Source organism: Phoenix dactylifera, chromosome 3 (assembly GCF_009389715.1).
Source record: "Phoenix dactylifera cultivar Barhee BC4 chromosome 3, palm_55x_up_171113_PBpolish2nd_filt_p, whole genome shotgun sequence".
Classification (NCBI taxonomy): Eukaryota; Viridiplantae; Streptophyta; class Magnoliopsida; order Arecales; family Arecaceae; genus Phoenix; species Phoenix dactylifera.
In genome coordinates this window covers 23,781,482-23,802,491 of record NC_052394.1, presented here as the reverse complement: position 1 = coordinate 23,802,491, position 21,010 = coordinate 23,781,482, and the positions used below count along the sequence as shown (strand labels likewise).

General features: G+C 43.3%; 1 protein-coding gene across 1 annotated transcript; it reads right to left on the bottom strand.

Moving 5' to 3' along the window:
• Positions 1 to 17,393: 17,393 nt before the first annotated feature.
• Positions 17,394 to 20,836, bottom strand: LOC103704087 (laccase-24-like). Its single transcript, XM_008787239.4, has 6 exons — positions 20,602 to 20,836; positions 19,832 to 19,983; positions 19,454 to 19,701; positions 19,210 to 19,338; positions 17,985 to 18,959; positions 17,394 to 17,769 (listed from the first exon to the last, which is right to left on the bottom strand). The coding sequence occupies exons 1-6, from the start codon at positions 20,686 to 20,688 to the stop codon at positions 17,639 to 17,641; spliced, it is 1,722 nt and encodes a 573-aa protein (XP_008785461.1). The 5' UTR covers positions 20,689 to 20,836; the 3' UTR covers positions 17,394 to 17,638.
• Positions 20,837 to 21,010: the final 174 nt, after the last annotated feature.

Below are 21,010 nucleotides of genomic sequence, written 5' to 3'. Positions count from 1 at the left end.
TTGCTAGTTTTACTACGATAGATGACAAGATAAAGAAACATCTCACAAACTAGAAGGGAAGATTGGCCAACTCACCAAGATCATATCTTGATTGGCAACCCCTTCAACACAAGCATCAATAACTCTTGTAGCAAAACTGTCTCCCACGCCTAGAGATGAGGATCTATTATCTAGCAAGGTAGGCTAAGATCAAAAACCATTTTTAAGCATAGTTAATTAGTTTAGTCACGAGGCCAAGAAGCACGTATTTTTCTACCTTCGATTCTAATTTAGCAGAAGCTATATCCTCTAAGTAGGAGGAACCCTGATCCATGTGGATCACTTGACTTGATATGAATTACTTTGGCCCCTATGGATATACAGGAGGATTACCAGACTCGATGTAGACTATTTTAACAACTAGAAGTATTCAATAGGATCACCAAACTAGATGTAGACTATTTTAGCCACTACTAGATAGATAGGATCCATGAGTGAGATTTGTCACATGAAAAATTGAGTTGCGATCCAAACTTTCGAAGGCCATAATTGGGCCATTAGATGCCCGATTGAGATAATTTTTTTCCAAATCGGGTAACGTTTCGATCTACAATTTAGAGACAACCTCTAAGGGGATTAAAAAGGACTGAAATTCCATCGTTTGAACTCCGAAACAGGTTGGTTAAATCAAAAATTTTCTTTTCTGAAAAGAATTTAGTCAAGCGTATCTTCTAATCGATAAAGAATTAGACAAAGAGACAGAAGGTATAGTTGAGATCTACCTTCTACATAATTTTATTTTTTTTAATTATTTCTATTAGTTATATTTATTTTTAGAAACTTAGTTCTATTTAAATTAGGAGAGGAATTAAATCCTAATTGCCCAAGAGTGGATCTCACTACTATTACAAATAGAGGTTATATACCTCAATTTATGATATATAGATGATCAACGAAAGAAAAGGGGATATAAATTCTACTTTCGAAATTTTTTTATCTTTTTTTATTTTTTTTTGAAAGATTCGAGTTGAGTGGGTTGAAAAAATTTTTCTCTTTCGGATTGAATCAAAAGGAATGCAGTACGAGGGTAGGATAACTCCACAAACCAGAGCCCACTTCAAATTTCCAATGAGAAGCCATTGACTGCAGGCCACAATTAGCACAGTTATGTTGCACACTCCAACATGCTGCCTTCCATCACTTCATCCTTCTCCACTCTAATAACTTTAATTCCCAAAAAATGCAGTGGGTTGGCACTGAAGTTCTTGATGCCTACGTGGAGCTGATGTAGTACCTTCCCGACCTCCTTTAAGTTGTGCCAATGTCCGGGCCGGAATCCATGGCATGCATGAATGATCGGCATCCTGTAGCATTTCTGATGCCGGACCAAGTTTTAAATGGAAGAAGGAGAAGAGGGGAATAGAAGGAGGAAGAAGAAGAGAAGAAGGAGAGTTCACTTTGTGCAAGGCTACGGCGAAGATTCTTGCCGTCAGGTTGCGGGATGTTCTGCCGAGTTTGATCAGTCCGGAGCAGGGTGCTTTCATAGGTGGTCGGAGTATATCCGACAATGTGATGATAGCCCAGGAGTTCATGTTTGATTTGGAGAGGGTTCCGATGAGGAGGAGCTTGATGGGAGTCAAGCTAGATATGGAGCGGGCCTATGATAGGATGCGATGGGAGTTTCTATATCAGTCTCTGCTGGGGTTTGGTTTTCCTGGGGTGTGGATTCAGTGGATCATGGGTTGTGTCAGGACTCCTTCTTTTGCCATCTTGGTGAATGGCACGCCTTCTAGCTATTTTGTGTCTACGGGAGGGCTACGACAGGGGTGTCCCTTATCCCCTTATCTGTTTATTCTATGTGCGGATGCGCTATCCAGAGCTCTGCATCAGGTTGTGCTCGCCCAGGAGCTGGAGATTTACAGGCCCGCGCTGGATGCCCCATCGATCTCACATTTGCTCTTTGCGGATGATTGTTTGCTGCTAGCCCGTGCGACTTGCCGAGATGCTCTGGTTCTTACTAGAGTCCTTCAGGACTATTGTGCTATGTCTGGTCAGAGGGTCAACTTTTCGAAATCTGCTGTGTGCTTTAGCCCGTCGACCAGACAGGAGATGAGACATTCTATTAGGGAGATCTTGGGGATAGGTGAGCAGGATGGCACGATGAGATACTTGGGGGTCCCGCTCTCTGGCCGGCGCTTGCATGGGAGTGACTGTTCCTATCTGGAGACCAGCATTAGGCAGAGGATGGAGGGTTGGCAGATGCGCTCTCTATCTATGATGGGGAGGATTACCCTGGTTAGGTCAGTTCTCTCCTCGATCCCTGTTTATTTACTTTCCCATTCTATTATTCCAGTGTCGACCTTGAGGAATATTGAGCAGCTGGTTAGGAACTTTATTTGGGGTAGGCAAGGTGGTAGAGGTGGTATTCATTTGCTGGCATGGGAGGTGGTGTGCCAGCCTACCAGATGTGGTGGTCTAGGGGTGCAGTCCCTGTTGGTGCGGAGGGAGGCTCTAGCGGCACGCCATGTAGCTAGATTTGTTATGGAGCCCGATAGTTTGTGGTCCTCACTGATGAGGGCCAAGTATGGCGTTCTGGTGCCCGGAGTGCGAGCGGCCCGTTCTCACTCCCCGGTGTGGAGGGAGACGTGTGCCAGAGCTGGGGTGGTCCTTTCGGAGATCAGATGGGCGATTGGTGATGGATGCTCCATTGATATATTGGAGGACTGTTGGGTGACTGCAGTGCCGATCAGCCGCATGCCGACCATGGTGGACACGGTGCGATTAGCAGGCCGGAGGGTTAGCGACCTGTTGGACTCAGAGGAGGGCAGGTGGAGGGAGGGATTGATCTGAGAGGCATTTGGGGCTCAGTTGGCTGAGACGATTTTGGGCCTCCCGGTGCCAGTTCAGGGGGAGACTGACAGGTTGGTCTGGGCGCCGTCGGGCCGATCACAGGTGCGAGCCAGGGACCTTCAGGCTTTGTTCGGGGGGGAGCCAGCGAGAGTGATTGAGGGAGGTTGGATCTGGCGGATGAGGATTCACCCGAGGGTTGCGCTGTTTTTATGGAAGGTGGCTTGGGGCTGCCTCCCTACCAGGAGTATACTAGTCGGGCGGGGTGTTCGGGTTCCTCAGGAGTGCGAGGTGTGTTCGGATACAGAGGAGACTATTCGACATGTTCTACTACACTGCCATAGGGCTAGGGAGATTTGGAGGCGCTCTCCTGTTCCTATTCATCACTCGGTAGAGACGGCACAGGATTTGTTGCACTTGCTGCGAGCCTCGGTACGGAGCCCTATGTTCGCAGAGGCAGGGATACTTAGAGCGTATCTGGCCTACCATATTTGGTTGGACTGGAACGCTCGTCTGTTTGAGGGTAGGAGGCTCTCGGCGATGATGGTGGTGGAGAGAGCGGTGCTTCAGGCGGAGGAGGTCCTCTCCTGCATGGCCTCGTCTTCACTTGGGCCAACTAGGGACATCTGGGGTATCCGTAGTGCTGTTTCAGCGCCGAGTTTTGCGGTGGTTTCTTGGGTACCCCCACCCCCTGGTTATCTCAAAGTGAATTTCGATGGCAGTGTGGCGAGGAATGGGAGGTCAGGAGGAGTCGGTTTTGTTATCAGAGACCACCATGGGAGGTTGATTGCGGCGGGTGGCCGGGGCTCGACAGGGCTCTCGGTTGTGGGAGCAGAGCTATGGGCAGCATGGGCCGGTGTTTCCTACGTGAGGCGGGTGCTCGGGGCCGGGCGGGTGTTTCTTGAGGGGGACTCTTCTATTGTTATAGATTGGATCCGGGGGGCGGATGGATATGGAGATGGCCACCCACTTATTCGGGAGACCCGCAGGCTGGCTATGGCGATGGAGGAGTTTCAGGCAGTACATGTTTTCCGGGAGGCGAACAGGGCAGCAGACTGGGTCGCCTCCTATGCTGCACGGCATTCTGGGGAGTTATGTTGGTCATCCACGGCAGAACTCCCGCCTGATCTGTATCTTTTGCTTTTTTCTGATTTGGCAGGATGTACTCAAGTTAGAGCTATATGAATTGCCGTTTTAACCAAAAAAAAAAAAAAAAAAAAGAAGGAGAAGGGAGGAGAAGAGAAGAAGAGGAAACGTGGGGGAAAGAAATCTTTAATTCTTCATTAACCCTAATCATGAGAATAGTCCCTTTTATATAGGGCCCAAATACACAATTTGCATAAACCCCCTTACACAACAATAAATCCTAATAAGCCCACAAATAACACAAATAAACCACAAATAAGTCCTAAAATGCAAATAAACTCAGAAATAAAATAAACCACAAATAAATCCCTAAATGCAAATAAACCCAGAAATAAAATAAAATAAATATGCAAATAAATGCGTCTGGCTCAATCCGGAGGCTTAGGATCATCTGGATGAAGGGCTCTGATGTCCCCATCAACTCCTCCCGGGTGAGAAAAACTCGACCCCGTCGAGTACAAGTCTGGCCGGCTGTTGTACTGCTCCATAAGATCGGGGTCAAGGCGCTGCAACTGTGCTCTGGAAATCCACGTCACATCAGACTTTGGTCGACCTTTCCACCGAACAAGGTAACGTTGGTAACTACCATTCCTGGTTGAAATAACCTGCTCATCCAATATATGTTCTATTTGTTCTCTGCGTGCATGAGATTTGGAAGGTGGTGGCTCAACAGCAGGTAAGAGGTCAGGGTGTCCAACATGGGTAGGTATATCAATAAAGGGGTCAGAAGGCATGAATATTAACTTTTTGTATGGGACTAAATCTTCAATATTAAATGTCGCACTAATCCCATAGTCATCAGGAAGATCCACAACATATGCATTCGAACTGGTTTTCTTTAAGATTTTGAACAGTTCTGCACTACAAGTTTGCAATTTCTTAAACGTTTCCGAAGAAAGTCGTTCAAACCTAATTCTTATCATGACGTAATCTCTTTCACTTAACTCATTATAACGTCTGGTTAAATCAGCAAGGGATTTATATTTTAAGTTATTAAAGTGACTAAAATTGCTGATTTCTTGATGCAATGAATATGGATGTGATGCAATTGATTGTGCAGACTCAACGACTCTATACTGATGAGACATGAAAGACAAGTCTATGGATTGCCTAGGTTTGTAATCATGCACCACTTCGAATGGACTCATACCTATGGACTTGTTAACCGAACTATGATATGCAAACTCAATTGTCGATAATATTAAATCCCAGGTCCTAGCATATGCATTTGGGTTGAGCCTATGATGTGGAAGGTTGGGCAGAAATACTCCGGGAACTAGATCAATTGCGTGTTGGATATCATGTATCGGAGAAAGTGCATCCGGAAGATCATCAGGGACTACGTCATTAAACTCCTCTAGAAGGAAAACTACTATAGGGGAATATTCAAGATTGGACTCCACATGGGTATCTTTAGCTACAAGTGCCAATTCAGGTGACTGGCTCTCAATATCTGTCACTACCTCTTCCACAGTAGTGATGTGAAATGACTTGGTTGTATTTAGATCAATAGTCTCCCTTTGGGAATCATTTTGGACAAAATCTAATTCTATAGGTTCGTCTTCAAAGTCTTCTATATTTGGTTCATAGACTTCTTCAACATATTCGACCTCTTGGCTCCTAACTTCTGGTTCAGTAATCAGGTAGGTCCTAATAGGACATTGGGATGCTATGTGGTCGAATTGTTGACACATTGAGCATTGGGTTTGGTGCCCAAGAGAATGGGGAAGGGTTACAGGTGGTGCAACCAAACCGATTTAAGGTTGGGCTGCAACAGGGGTTGGCGGTGTAGGGGTCCTAGAATTTTGCCTGAGCTCATGGATCTCTTGTGTGAATTCTTTGTATCCAGTCCGTATGGCAACGATCTGTTCCTTAATATACCTCAAAATTTCGGAATTCATGGTAGTTACAGGGGTTTTAGGTTGACTGAAATAGTACTCCATGTCACTACAGGTTGACATGCAATGATGACACTAGGTGATGATGTGAAATGCAGTGTCACTAATGAAACCCTAATAACTATGATGTAGGACCAAATTTGATGCAGGACAACCTACTAATGCAATCTACTATGATTTCAGAAATCAGCAAGTCTCCACAATAATAACTTAAAATTTAAATGTTGCTAATTTTTACTTCGGTTATTCAGAATTAAGGATTAAGATTATTCAATTTAAGAAATTAGATTGCAATCAAGTAGTACAGTTGTTCTGATCCTAAATCAATCTGATCGAATAATGTTGAGAAACGTCCTGTTACTAGGGTGTGCTAATTTAATGTCAAGATTTAAAGGGTAAGAGGACGGGTTCGGAAGTGAAAGGTTCAATGTTCTGAATTATAACAGCAATATAAGTTTTCAAAATGTGGCTATCATGCAAGAGAACTAGAACATAATTAAATGAACAAGCCCAAGAAAAGTGGAAACCTATCACCTGTCGTGAAGTAGTCGACCAAAATTGTGTGCTCGTGGGCTGGGATGACGATTGGTGCGCGGCTGCAGCTGATGGACCCTTCAATTGGCTTCAATTTAGTTCTGATCACAGCACCTTGGTGAGTCTGCTGGGCTTGTAAAATGGCGGGGAGTGGACCTGTTGGAATTTTGTGAGATCGGATCAGGCCTCTGTAATGAGGGCTTGCTGGCTTGGGCCCGTGAGGTGGGGTGGCCCGAAACTTGGGCCCAAAAGGGGCCTGTCTGGGGTCGATGGAGGGTTGCTCGGTTGAGCTGCAGTGGCCGAAGACGAAAAGGAATAAGGGGAAAAAGGGGGGGGGGGGGGGGGGGGGGGGGCGGAAGGTGACAGGGGTTCGGAATGGGGACGACCGGCGGCGGCGCAGACGAAGCGGCAGGCGGGTGGCGGCAGAGCTGCGGTGACGACGGTGGCGCGTTGAGGTGGGGCGGCGTTGTGTGCGAGCGGAGGCGGAAACGGCGAGGCGGCGAGGGCGGTGCAGTATGGGAGGTGGGTTGGCGACGGATCTCGACGGCGGCGGGGGTGGCGAGGCCGGAGGGGCGACGGCTGCGGCGGCTAGGGTGGAGCGACGCTTCACGGTCAGCGGCGATGCTGCGATCGGCCGCGGGGAAAGAGGCGCACGGCTTGGCGGCGCTGCGGCGACGGTGGGGCCGTGCTAAGCGGGCGGTGGCGACGGCGAAGTGGCGGCGGCATAGGCGGTGGCGGAGAAGCGACGGCGAACGCAGTGATGCGGCTTGGCAACGGCGGAAGAAGAAGCGGCGGCCGATCGAGACGACGGACAGAGGTAAGGATTTTCCCCCTTTTTTTTTTTTTGTCGCGTGCAAGGCACGTGCTACTCTTTTTTTTTTCTTTTTTTTTTTTTTTGAATTACAGGTTCGGGTTATCGGGTCCGGATTTTCTGGTGCAACCCGCTCCGATACCCGTTCATCCGCATGTGCAACTCACGTGCGCTGCTTTTTTTTTCTTTTTCTTTTTTTTTCTTTTTTTTTTTCGGAACGGATCCGAGCTAGTGTGGCGGGCTAACGGGTCGGAGACTTACCCGTTTAGCTGGCCGTCTTCAACCTCCGACGGATTCGTTGGGGATGCGCCGGATTTTGTGGCGGTGGCTGCGAGGCGGGATGGAGATCGCAGTGGCGACTCTGGGGTTCGCAGCGACGGGCGGCGGCCGGCTACGGATACCCACGGGGCAGTGACCTCCTCCGAGGGTCGGACACGGCTAGCCAGTGACCAACACAAAGAGCTCGGGCACAGCGGCGCTTTCGTGGGATTGCGACGATCTCCAGCGATGAACTAAAGTCACGGCGGCGATGTTGGCGGTAGGGTGTGGCGGAGAGGAAGCAGCCGGCGAGGGTGGGCGTGGGTGTGGTGACGGGTGGTGGGGAGACCACCGAAGGGTTTCTTCTTTTCCTTCTTCTGTTTTGAAATCGAGGGGTTGTTCTCTTTTTTTTTTTTTTTTTTTTCTCCGGTGAAAACCGACAGAGGGGAAGGGGGGCTGGTGAAAACCGAGAGAGAAAGGAAAAGAGGAAACACGGGACCGTGGCTTTGGCAGCAGGGGCAAAGCCTCTTGCTCTGATACCAAGTTGATGCCGGACCAAGTTTTAAATGGAAGAAGGAGAAGAGGGGAAGAGAAGGAGGAAGAAGAAGAGAAGAAGGAGAAGGGAGGAGAAGAGAAGAAGAGGAAACGTGGGGGAAAGAAATCTTTAATTCTTCATTAACCCTAATCATGAGAATAGTCCCTTTTATATAGGGCCCAAATACACAATTTGCATAAACCCCCTTACACAACAATAAATCCTAATAAGCCCACAAATAACACAAATAAACCACAAATAAGTCCTAAAATGTAAATAAACCCAGAAATAAAATAAACCACAAATAAATCCCTAAATGCAAATAAATCCAGAAATAAAATAAAATAAATATGCAAATAAATGCGTCTGGCTCAATCCGGAGGCTTAGGATCATCTGGATGAAGGGCTCTGATGTCCCCATCAATTTCTCTAATAAGTTCTCAACAATGGTGGATGTAAGATATTTATCAAAGAGTTGTGGCATGTCCTGGTGCAGCATAATAGGCCAAAACATAGTATAATATCTCAAATCCATACAGCTATAACATCAAAATGAGCTGCTGCATATCAATGCATCCAAGATATTAGTTCAAGTTCTAATATCTATAAATAGCTATTGCGCACAGCGGCTATGGTTGCTCGATCAGTTGCAAGAATCCACATTTCTTTGACTAGCCTCAAAACTTCATCTCAAACAACAAATTACGTGGTTAGTTGCCACAAATCCACCTTTTAAGAGACCAAAAGTAGGAGACCATCTCATGACAATACTGGATGACTCCTTCGTTGAATGTCGACCTAAACTAATCCCCTCCGTCATGTACTTCATTCACCTTTAACTAAAATAGGTGTCCACAAATCAGTCACCAAAGATTTCAGAGGCCTATGTTATGGTGCTTAGAACAACTGCACTCGCAAATGGTTCATATCAACTTCCCAGGGTCCGTACTAGTTCCCATGTTGCAGGAGGGTTTTAACTGCCTGTAAGAAGTAGCTAATTTATTACTGAAAGCTCTAAAATGTCAAAAGACCTCTGTCTGTCCAATTTGTTTTGTCGTCAAATTTCAGTATCACCAAATGCAAAAACATCGGCTCACCCCAGTTCCTCGCTCCCTCCAATCAGTAAAGTGGAACAGCACTATAATCGTTTCAGAGAAATTTCTCTAAAAACAAAAACTGCATCAGGGCTTTATGTGTCACCCAGAACTTCAATGTGCATCCTAGTTCTTAAACATATGTTTTTGTTGATCAAGATTACAAGAGGACATATGTTCTCAGAGAGAGAGAGAGAGAGAAGTAAACTCTTTGCTGACCTAGAATGGGATCCTGATATGCAACACCTTTCAGATTCAACTAATTGCTGAAGAATAGAGGTAAGATGCATGCAAAAATTTGATAGTTGGGAAAATGATTATCTTTTATGTTTGATGTCTAACTTGGGAGATCTTTTTAGGAGTTGTCTACAATTAATTCAGTGCATGTGTGCATCCTAACTTTTCATCAGTACGCATCATTCTAGGCAATTCTACTTCTATGATGAGCGTGCTATTCAGCACCTTCACTATATATCAATCCTTGTAGACAAACAATTAGGTCCACATGCCACAGGCTCAATTCTGACGTTTATCTACAAAAATAAACAAAATAAGATAAGAAAACAATAACTCTAGCAAATATTGTTCTGCATCATGAAATCAATTAAATTAAGTTGTCACAACGAATTAATAAACCACTTGAGGTATCAAAACAAGAAGTACAAGACATCCATAAGATGTGAACTGAAATATAAAACCGTTTAGTGAGAATTTTTATGAAAAAAAATTATCCTGTGACAAAATAAACATCTCGCAGCCGAAGTTGTGGTCGCCCTCAGTGGCTTTTAAACATCTCTCTTTTAGCTATCCTCATGTTTTGTTCATATTTTCCTTCTACAGAAAATATGATTTAGCCAAGATAAGAAGAATGAAATATTTTGCATCTATGTACTTCTTCAGAAAGCAAAATAACAAAGCATGCAATTTCTCTTCTTTGTATGGAATTTGAGATCCATCTCAGTAGTAAGGATGCAAAGAATGTAGAGAATGATATCTGGTAGTAAGAACGGGAACACAGAGGTCTGTAGTGAAGCTAACTGGTTTGACAAGGGCTGTCTTCATCTTCCTTGGAATATAATGATGAATAATGGAGAGAAACAGAAAGAAGGAGGAGAACCGTAGGAAATAGATGGTTGCTGACAGAAATGGCTAGAGGAGGGATCCAAAAGGATCGCATGATCCGGGTTCCATTGCCACCAAAAAATGCCTGTAAAAAACGGATCAATGCGATCCCTTTGGATGCTCCCTCGTGCCACAGACGCTACAATCAACGCAGCAAAATTTTCTTTCTCCATCCTCCTGAATACCCTAACAACAAACCACAAACATAACTGTGGAGGTGTTCTGCAAGAGCACTTAAATTGTAAGGAAGGATGACCCCTTTTAAAGGCTCTCTCTCTCTCTCTCTCTCTATCGTATCTTAATAGCTCAATACAGTTGCTTGAAACATGCTTAACATGATGTAATTTACCAATATAGCCTCACAAGTGGGGGAAAATCTGCTGCTGTCCCATGGAAAGGTTTAGATTTTGCAGTTAATGTATATCGACTAATGGAAGAAAGAAGGAAAAGCATTTATTGAATGATGAAAACCCTTTCCTTCTAACCTCCAGATGTATCATCTCAATTGATTTTTTCTTTTTAATCCAATCTAAATTTAACAATAAGTATGGTTTAGTTAGTGTCATATTATCTCCCGTTTAGCTTTCTTGGTTGCAAAGTGGTTAGTTACAGTAAGATAGTTTTCTCTTTCATTTGATTGCATGATTAAAACTTCGAGAAATCTGTTTTGCTTTATGAAAATTAAAGATGGGACAATAAGCCGTCGGGCCAGAGTGCAAAGTAATTGAAAATAATGTTAGTGTCATTGGTAAATCACATGAGCAAGCATAAGAAGCATGACGGAGAGATGTTCGACTTCAATCATTGTGCTATTCATATGATCATTCTCCCCCATCCTCTATTTGCATACCCAGTCTTCTGTTGCTATTATCCTAAAAGAGTCGATAGACTGTGGTCCTATACCAATGACCAGCTAGCTAGGGTTGAGATACATGCTGCATATTAGCCTTAACAGATGATAATTACCCTTAAGCTCAAGCTGTTAAACTAAAAGAGGGAAATATTATAACTACCCTTGACAACCTATACCCATGTGTAACTGTTCCCTAAGTGTGCACCTTTTTAAAGAGACTAATCTATAAAGCCTGTTTACCCTTGGTTAAAATATGGCATCCTGGCTCCACCATATCTATTGTTTACAAATTAACCACTAAACTATGTTTCTCTTAATGTCGTTATTGTATGTTTATTATTTTAGAGTGCATAGTCAAGAATTACATGAACAAATGGCCTCGAAAATTTTATCCAACCATAGAATATCGGAATGCCATTTATTACGTACGTTTTCTTCTTTTTTTTGAGAGGAGTTTATTGCATAATATTAATTCTTTGAGTGCTCCGCTTCTTTGTGGGGGTCATTATCATCAAACAATACCTTTTTCCAAGACAGGATGTAATTCTTTGGAATGATTTGAATGCTGTGAGGAAGATGATCGTTATTGTCAGTAGTTCACCCCATCAAATAACTGAGATGGAAAATGCCATTGTTTTACAGATTGGAACTTTGAGGACGTATCTTTGCTCCTTTCTTTCAGTTCCTAAATTTAGTTGAAACAGTAAAATGAGATAAATGGCGATGGCCTCGTTGTGGGAGGATTCATGGTATACATGTTTGGCGCATCACAAGGGCAGATCACTAAGGTTGGTTCTCTTGTCTCCTCTACTGGACATAAGTGCTGGCTTTAACCCCCTCGTCACCCAACTATAGTAACACTAGAGCTCACTGGATGCATGGATCCTGTTGCCCACAACTGAAATCATCTCCCGTTAACATATCAGTATTATCAAAACCCCATCATATCTCTACTGCTACGTCTCTCCATATGGTGAAGAATCTTACCGAAGTTCACCCCCATTTGGTTCCAGCAAAACAGACCCCACTTGTCTTGCCACATGCTCTGCATCAAGTCCTTGTTCTTGAATACATTTGGAAGATGACCAGCAGATGGCACTTCCAGATGCCTACCTTCTGCCTTTTCTCCCCCAGCATGCAAGATTAAAACCAATGAAGTATTAAAATAAGCGTCATATTCACTAAGAATAAGACAGCATAGAGTCTCATCATTTCTTTGATCATTCCGTTTTTAGTGTGGAGATTCGAATGTTTTTCTTACAAGTTGGGATCCTCGAACCAACATGGCCTCCATGATGCCCATGAAAACATTTGTGCAACAAGTAAAGATGATTTAAGAATCATAATTTGGTATGTTGCTTTAATGTTTGGTCCAATCACTCACCTTCCACCCTCTGGAGTGTGGTAGATAGTTGCACTTGTATAGTAACAGCAGGTGCAAAGTTAAGTGAAGGCCGTGAGGAAGGCCCCCTTTACTGTTTGGAAACCTTCTTTTCATCGCAAATGATGTGACAGGAGTTATTTTCCTTTTTGATCATTGTCCGCATGTAAAGGATGCTTTCCATAATCCAGTTATAATCATATAAAAAGCACCTTTAAGACTATTACAAACCATATTTATTTCAAGAGGAGACCTCTTGCTTAAAGTATCTCACCATTTCATGACTTACAAGTATGAACAAAGGTGCGTAGGAAGCTTCTTATGGCCTTTCGGGAATCAAGTAAGCTGATTAGAAGAAGCCTTGCATTCCACACTTCCTTCAATATATTCGTGCAAGTATGCGCACATATTCTTCCTTTTTCTTGTTCTTAATCATGAGCTGGGGTTGGTATTATTCCTTGTTAAGTTCTGTTTCGTAAAACCATCTGCCTCAGACCACAGATACATGCGGACGGGTATTACTAGATTGATGCATGGGGTGTTATCTTCTGGGTAACTACAGCATTCTTTTGGGCCATCCTAATATACTCCTCGTGTTCTTTTATTCCTTTCTATTTGAGTGACAAATTGCACAGAATCACCAAAGTGCAAGCACCCCCAAATCAAGGGTATCATTCGTCTTTCCAGTAAAGGAGTGAGATGGTTCTATTTAATTTGTGATTCTGAAGTGCAAGAACCCAAATCAAGATTTTTTTTTTTTTTTTTTTTGTCTTTCCAGTGAAGGGATGAAATGGTTCCATTTTTTAATTTATGATTAACAAGGGACCCCCAATGGAATTTTTCATTTAACCAATTCTTCGAACTCATCCAAATGTTGAGCAGAGAGAGAGAGAGAGAGAGAGAGAGAGAGAGAGAGAGTTGGATCCCCGAAGAATTAATAAGGGACTGAGGGGGCCAGATGTTCTTCTGGTAATCATTGTTTTGGTGATGCTGATCGATGGGTCAATGTGACTCGATCAAATTCTTCCAGAAGCCACAACTTTAACTCCATCATCTCTCACTAATAATTGAATCATTTAATATTAGCAGGCTAAGTTACCTAGTTTTGCCAAGATAAGAGGCTGTGGTCGGATGCGCAGCTCTAATATAGTCTGCTCACTTCTGCTTAACGAGTCATTTGGCGTTTCCTTTGGTGCACATGATTGAGTTCTTTAATTTAAGCTTTCCTCTTGTCACCCTCAAACACAGAAATGTTTGTTTGTTTCCACTTTTTTAAGGAAAAGAGGGTTCATGAGCTCTATAAGGTGACGTGTACTTGATTGTTTTTGCCTTGTTCGTTAAGTTTGCAAGGCTGGTCTTGCACATGCATGATCTTATCATATGAGATGGTGCCTATTCTAACAGATTTGGCACAAATTCGGAAGATGGTACTGCACATGCTATCCGAGTGCTATTACAGTCTAATGATGAGTACACGCTACCAATAGATGGAAGCCACCGGCCTAGTTACAAAGATATCCTATAGATTGTAGGGATGCTGCTCAGATCCACATCATTATATTAAGCAAATCATATGCCCATAACTTCTATCATTGATAACCAGTGGCTTTATCTGCTAAAGTTCGCTTTCATTCATTTCTTACATTACCTCCTTTTTCTTCCATCTTTTCGATTAAGGGCTGATATCTAGAGGGGAAAACAAATTAACAGGGGTGTTTTAATTATATCTTCATATTCTTGTCTTGTGCTTTCATTTATAAAAATCAAGCTTTCCTTCGAGCCAATTTCAGAAGGACTACATATAGTTTTATGTTCTTAAAATTTAATTAGGTAACTATGGTTTGTAGAAATATACTGTTAGCTACATTTTAGGATAAATATGCTATTAGTACTTGTCTGGAGCTCCCTTCCTCCAAACAGAACAGATTCCATGCTTCGCAAACAAGTTGTAAGTCAGTCTACCAGAATATTGGAAATTTCCTGCTGATACACATGCAGCATTTTCATGTCAGTCCTGTATACAGGATACTGAATAGATGTGCATTAGTTTTGCACGTGTTAAACGTAAATCATCACTGACAAACATGGACTCACAGAAGCATTGGTACTTTGCCAATGCAAGCGTAGAATCTCAAGCCTTGGCTTGTGACAAACGGTATCAAGGCAAACCTGACTCATAGCCTATATAAACTCGGAAGGATTATCGTACGAGTTTAGGTTATATTTGTGGTACTTGTGATTGAATTTGAATGGACTTGGAACCCTTAGCCTAAGGAGTCTGTGAGGTCCAGTACGGACATGCGTTTAGTTTAATATCTGCTATGTATTGGGTAGATCTTCGATATTTATACCGAACTAAGAAATCTAAATAATACCTTCCGATTAACTTTTTTAAGTAAGATTCTGAGTTATGACAAATTATGTCGCTTTAAGTCGGGATACATTTAGCATTATTTTACTTGTAACAAGCAAGGCATTGTAGATTTGGACCGATGCAATAAAGCATGGTAGGCATTACAGGAATTTGAAAGAAAATATAACGTGATAATAGAATCACCTGTTGAAAAAACGAGAGAGGATAAATAATGGAATAAAATTATATGGGTTTTATGCAGCATTTGCTTGATTACGTATGAAACTTCGCCTGCTGCATGCGCATGTAGCGATTGCAATATGCACTGCACAACAGCAGAAGATTCTTGGAAATGAGGTTGAGGCCTTGACCAGAGTCAGTTAGTGCACGCTACTTGTTTGGTATAATGCCCGATCGGATTTCAGTTTGGCTTCGCGCGAGAGAGGCTCAGGCAGGTGAGCAGAACGGGCCTGGCCCAGCTCTCATACAGGACCCACATGAGGGCAGGCGGAGGCAGGTTTTTGCAATCACCGTCTAGTTGCATTTTAAAACATTGCCTCCACTGCTCCGCTGGGCCATGGTAAATAGGAAAAGATGAAGCTCTTACTAGATCACTATATTTGTTTTTTTTTCTTTTGTTTTTTTGGTTCACCAGTCTGTTTAGGCTAAAAAAAACTGGACGTAGCCTCCCTCAATACCACAAAACCCTCAGAAATCTGATGAAGGACTATCTTTAACCATATTGTTGTTGAGATACTATTGAAGTATAAACGAGCGTGTTAATAGTCCAATTGTTAAGGTTATTGGGATTTAGGTATCAATGTCCATGGTTTGCATCTTGTCTTTACAGTGATTCATGATTTTAATGAATTTCGGTAAACCTTGCCTACTGATACTCAGAAAGAAAAAAATGTTAAAATATGCGACATTTGTAGTACTTAATTACATAGATTAAATGGCCAGGTTTGCTTGTTCATGTTTAAATATTTCACATTTCAGTAATAACCTAAGAGTTAAGTAGAATGCATTTACTTCCAAATGAAGTATTTGGTAGTTCATTGGTTAATGGGCTCTTTGTATTTCCGATTCATAATAAGTACAGATTAAATTGAGACCGTGATATCAACTTTCCAAGGGAAAAAAATAGTAAGTGTCTAGATACAAGTTTTAATAAAATGGAAAAACATGTGAAAGAGGGGGTTTCTTCCTTTCTTTCATATTCTTTTTATTTTATATCTTCTCTGCAGATGTCCCTTTCCTTTTGTTGTTGCAACATTGAGGAAAGTCAAGAAGGGGCCTCGAGAGAAGAAATTATTAGATGGATCAGATGCAATGGACCAGTCCAAATCCCGAGGCATATATGTGGCGACAGGATGAATTCCCATCCCCTGTTTTGATCTTGACTAGTTTAAATATAGAGGGAAGTGGGGGGGTAACGTCGTGAGTGACTATTGGACTGGTCCACCGGACCCGGTCCGTCCAATAATCTCTCGAGAGGAAGGGTCAAATTTGGGGTTAGCTTGCTCTCCACCTTGAAACCCATCGTCAAGCCTAGCGGTAAGTCGACATCTAGCCATCTAGGTGGCAATGCATAAACCGGGCACCTGTTTTTTTTTAAAAAAAATTAAGTCAAACAAATTAGTTATACTGGCTCTATCAAGTTCCATGAAGCTTAAATTAACAAGATATGATTGGTTGCTTTTTTTAAAAAAATATAATTCTGCAAGTAATGTTGATGTGGGTAATCATGTTCAATCAACTATGATCTTGAGAAATACTTACCCATCTCTACCTTACTTTTTTAAAATTTAATGTTAATGTTGACAACATGTGACGTGCAAATCTCGCCAACCAAGCATCCTTTATCACACAACTCATATTTGAGAAGTCAAATAATCATAGCATTATATAGCTAATTTCTTTATAATATCTATGTTGTATCTTTATGGAATCTCACCGGTGTTTATTTTTTGATCGAGTGTTTTAATAATAAAGATGTGCATTTGCATAAGGGTTGCCAACTGCCACATGAAGTGATTCACGATGGAACTTAATACCCGATCATTCTTTTTTTAACCTGACTCTAATGCATGATCCTTTAATTATTAGCATTTAATTTTTAATCCCGTACACACTTATATAAGATTTGCAAAAACATAAACTTATATTACATATATTTGTACGAGTTCTCGTACATAGTTATATTGTCCATGCACACATTTAGATTATCTCTCTATATATACACTTATGGTCCGCTAGATGAAGAGACCGGCTATCAATTTACTGAAAGGAAAATGATGCCGAGGAAAAAAATCCACGGGCCTATTGCGCTCGGCAGGCGATCTGGATGTTGCTCATTATGGGTGCGTCCCAAGAAACATTACACGGTCAGGAGAGTTGGCACCCTTCAGTGCTTTTTTTTTTCCAGAGAAATAGGTTGGAACCCAATCTCTTTCGTTCTTAGAGCGAGGAACCTAACTTCTCTGACTCAGAAAATGCACGAAGGAAGAATGGGAAAGCTCGAATTGCTTCCAGTTCGAACTTCTGTATTATATCATCTGTCACACCATTGAAGTCCAAAATGGCCCAGAAATAAGAAAACTTGGCTTTTTATTGGCAGTCCACACATTTCACAAAATGATCATTTTTAAACCCTAGCTCTTATTTTGAGCTCTGAAGGAACCATCAAACCCATCTTTAAGTTTTTTTTTTTTTTTTTTTTTTACAAAAAAGATCAAAAGAAAAGGAATGACACTGTGTAATGGCACAACAAAAGAAAACTAGGAAAACCATGTTCCCAGCTGTTTGCTTCCTTCATCTGCTTCTTCTAACAACTGGGAAAGTCCGGAGGGGGTGGTGGAAGGGTAGTTTCCGGCGTGGGTCCATTCTCCACCTCGAAAGCCATCGCCAACCCGATCGACAGGTGGGCGTCAAGGTGACAGTGCATGATCCATACACCTGTACGTGTCATCAAAATATCATGGGACCCAGTAACAACAAGAGAATCGATTAATTAGCCAATCCATCATTTTGACGGGGTCAGTCAGAAAAATGGATAGATTTTGACATGTAGTAGGTACTGGATAGCATTCCGAAGTAGGTGTACCTTGGCAGATTGCAGTTGTTTGAATTAAAATACCGTTTTTGACAAAAAAAAAAAAAGGGGTACGTACCTGGGTTGTTGGCGGTGAATCGGATAACCGTCCAACCGCCGGCGGGAACGCCGATGGTGTTCCTCACCTGCGGGTCCACCAGGTTGTATCTCTTCACTGCCGTCGTCGCGTTGTAGTTCCCATACCCCTGCGCCAGTACAAAGAAGTTGAAGCCGTGGAGGTGCATTGGGTGGTTCTCGACTCCGAGGATCGCCGTGTTCTGCAGCACCATCTCGACGGTGGAGTTGTACTTCAACTTCTTCAATTTCGTAGCCCTCGCCGTGAACATCAGTGGCTGCGGAGCTGGAGCAGCGTTCACGCTGGCGTTTGTGTAGTCGAATGTCATCGGCGGCTTCTGGGGAAAGTCGGACGTGTAAATCCCGTTGACACCCTTGAAATGTGCCTCCAACAAGGACATCGTCGTGGGGGACTGGAAGGACACGTTGTTCATGCGAGCGGCGAGCGCTCCTTGAGTCTGATTGCATAACACTTGTCCCGGTTCGCAAGCAGCGATGCCGAATCCATAAACTACGAACATTCGCTCATCCATCTGGAGAGGCACGGTGGGATCGCCTGGCCTGACCAGACTGGTTAAGTTGGTGGAGAAGTGGTCGGCGATGCCGCTGTCGAAGAAGGAGGGCATGGTTGCCGTCACATGTTGCGAAGATGGGTTGGTGGAGTTGTACTCGACTATACCGGTGGTGGTGGTGTTGTCGAAGGGTGGACGAGGGGGAGGTGGAGGGGCCGTGGTGATGTACGCCTGGGCGGCCATGTAGTAGCGGGCTGGCGGGGCGTTGGCGACCATGAGGGCGTCCACGGTCTGGCCAGGTCCGAGGACCACCACATCAGTTTTGTAGGGCTTGGTGTAGCTGGCGTCCACGGCGACAACTGTGAAGGAGTGTCCAGCCACCTTGAAGAAGAGCTGGTTACCGAGTGCAGCGTTGATGATCCGGAGCATGTAGGTCTTGCCCTGCTCCACCTCCATCTTATAGATCTCTGCTTGCCAATCCAATATTAACTTCTCGTTACTCACATGAATTAATATTTGACATTAACCAACCAATGTTATTGGATTTTTTTTTTTTTTTTGCATTGAAGAAGGAAGATTAATCATCGTTGCGATTTGTTCATGCGGCCAACTTTAATTTGCTCTAGTTCATGAGCTAGGCGGACAAAATCAACGCTAGCTTGACATGCATAATAGACATAGACGACAGTGCTAGCCTCCACTGTATCGAATACTTACCTGTACTGGAACAATTGTAGAGGTCGCCGGGCTTTCCATTGATGGTAAAAGCATCGGAAATATTGGGGGCGCCACCCGTTAAATATGCCTGGTGGTGGACGTCCACCACGTCGTCAATCCACCACTCGCCTGGACGTAGATATCGGTGGTCATATTATTAGTCATGTTGAAGATTATTCTGAAAGAGAATTTGCAACTAAAATGCGATTTTTTTTTTTTTTTGAATATGTACGTGTACGTGTACCTAGTAGAATGGGGACTTCCTTGAAAGGTTTGGGAAAGGGATAGGCTTGGCGTCCTCCTCTGGGTCGGATGATGAGGGCGCCATAGACTGTAGCTCGGTGGACCGAGACGTGGGAGTGCCACCACAGCGTTCCCTCTTGGCCAGTGACATTGAATTGGTAAGTGTATCTCTTCCCGGGTCGTATTGGGCATTGAGTTATCATGTCAGGCCCGTCAGCCCAACCACTTAGCATCTGAAACACCCCATGCCTGCGCCCACCGCCACGGACGGGACACCGATCGAGAGTTTGGTAGCATAGTAAGACTTCAGTTGCCACCCCTTCTTTGCAAAAATTAACGTAAATATTCCAATGATGATATGGTTAGGACACAATCTTACCAGTGGATCGACATGTTGTAGGGCGATATATTGATGACGTGAACCTTCAACGTATCACCCTCGTTAACTTCGATGGTTGGACCGGGCAGCGTCCCATTTACTGCTGTGATGACTTTGCTTTTGCACAGCCGAGTTATGGTCAAGTTAGCCACCTACACAACAGGGCATTGTAAGCCTTTTCAGAATCCGGAATATGTCATCGCTAACATGCTAACTAATAATTAATGTTGCCAGAACAATGAAAATAATGTCTATGTGGGCACCACTTATGTCTTTGTGCAGAAAAAATGGAGAATTTCCAGCAGAACAAACTGCAACGTGCAGAGGGCTTTGAGTTTCTTGTTCGACAAAGGAACCAAGTTGCTAGCTAGCAAACTCATCCAGAACTGAATGTTTGCATAACATGTATACCAAATACAACATCCCGCTCCAATGAAAACAAACTCTTTTAAATTCGTTTCGGCAATCTCTCTTCTTGAGGACTCTCAATTGGCTTTTGTATTTCGCTAGACGTCCTTGTTTTCAAGGAGTGGGGCCAATATGTTAGACGCACCTCAAGATGCATCAGCCGGCTCGAAGCATCCAAAGCACATTGTTTTTGAATTTCTAGAAAGAAATGCAAACATGCGAGAGGTTTTGTCCTTTTTTTCCTCGAACTTTTTTTTCGTACAAAACGGGAATTCGGGTGGCATAAAGGAGAGAAAAGATAAAGCATTGAATTGAAATAAGACGAGCAAAAACAACGTGCTTGGAAGCAATTAGGTTTATACCTCAAAAGTGTACTCCACGACGGCCGCATGTGCGACGGATCCAATGATTGCAAGAGCAGACACTAGGAAGAAGAGAGACCGTACCATGTCCAAAGACAAGATTGGAAGAAAATTAAGAAGAGATCGTGGAGGCCGGGAGACGTGAGGAGCTCGGAGGGCTTTCTTCTGGCTAAAACCAATCAGTCTCTTGAGCCCCTTACGTGGCTTTATATATGTGTCCGTTGAGTTCTCGGACATATATCAAGAGTTTGGAAGCATTACTATTAATATTTTTAAAGGCGAGTCTTCCTCCATGGTTAACCCGAGAGCAAGTAACACGGCATGCTAGGCTCCATTGCGATATTGACAAAACAAAACCTTCAATTCAAGCATTAGCTGGGCCTTCATTTTCTGGCTTTGCTATAGGTGG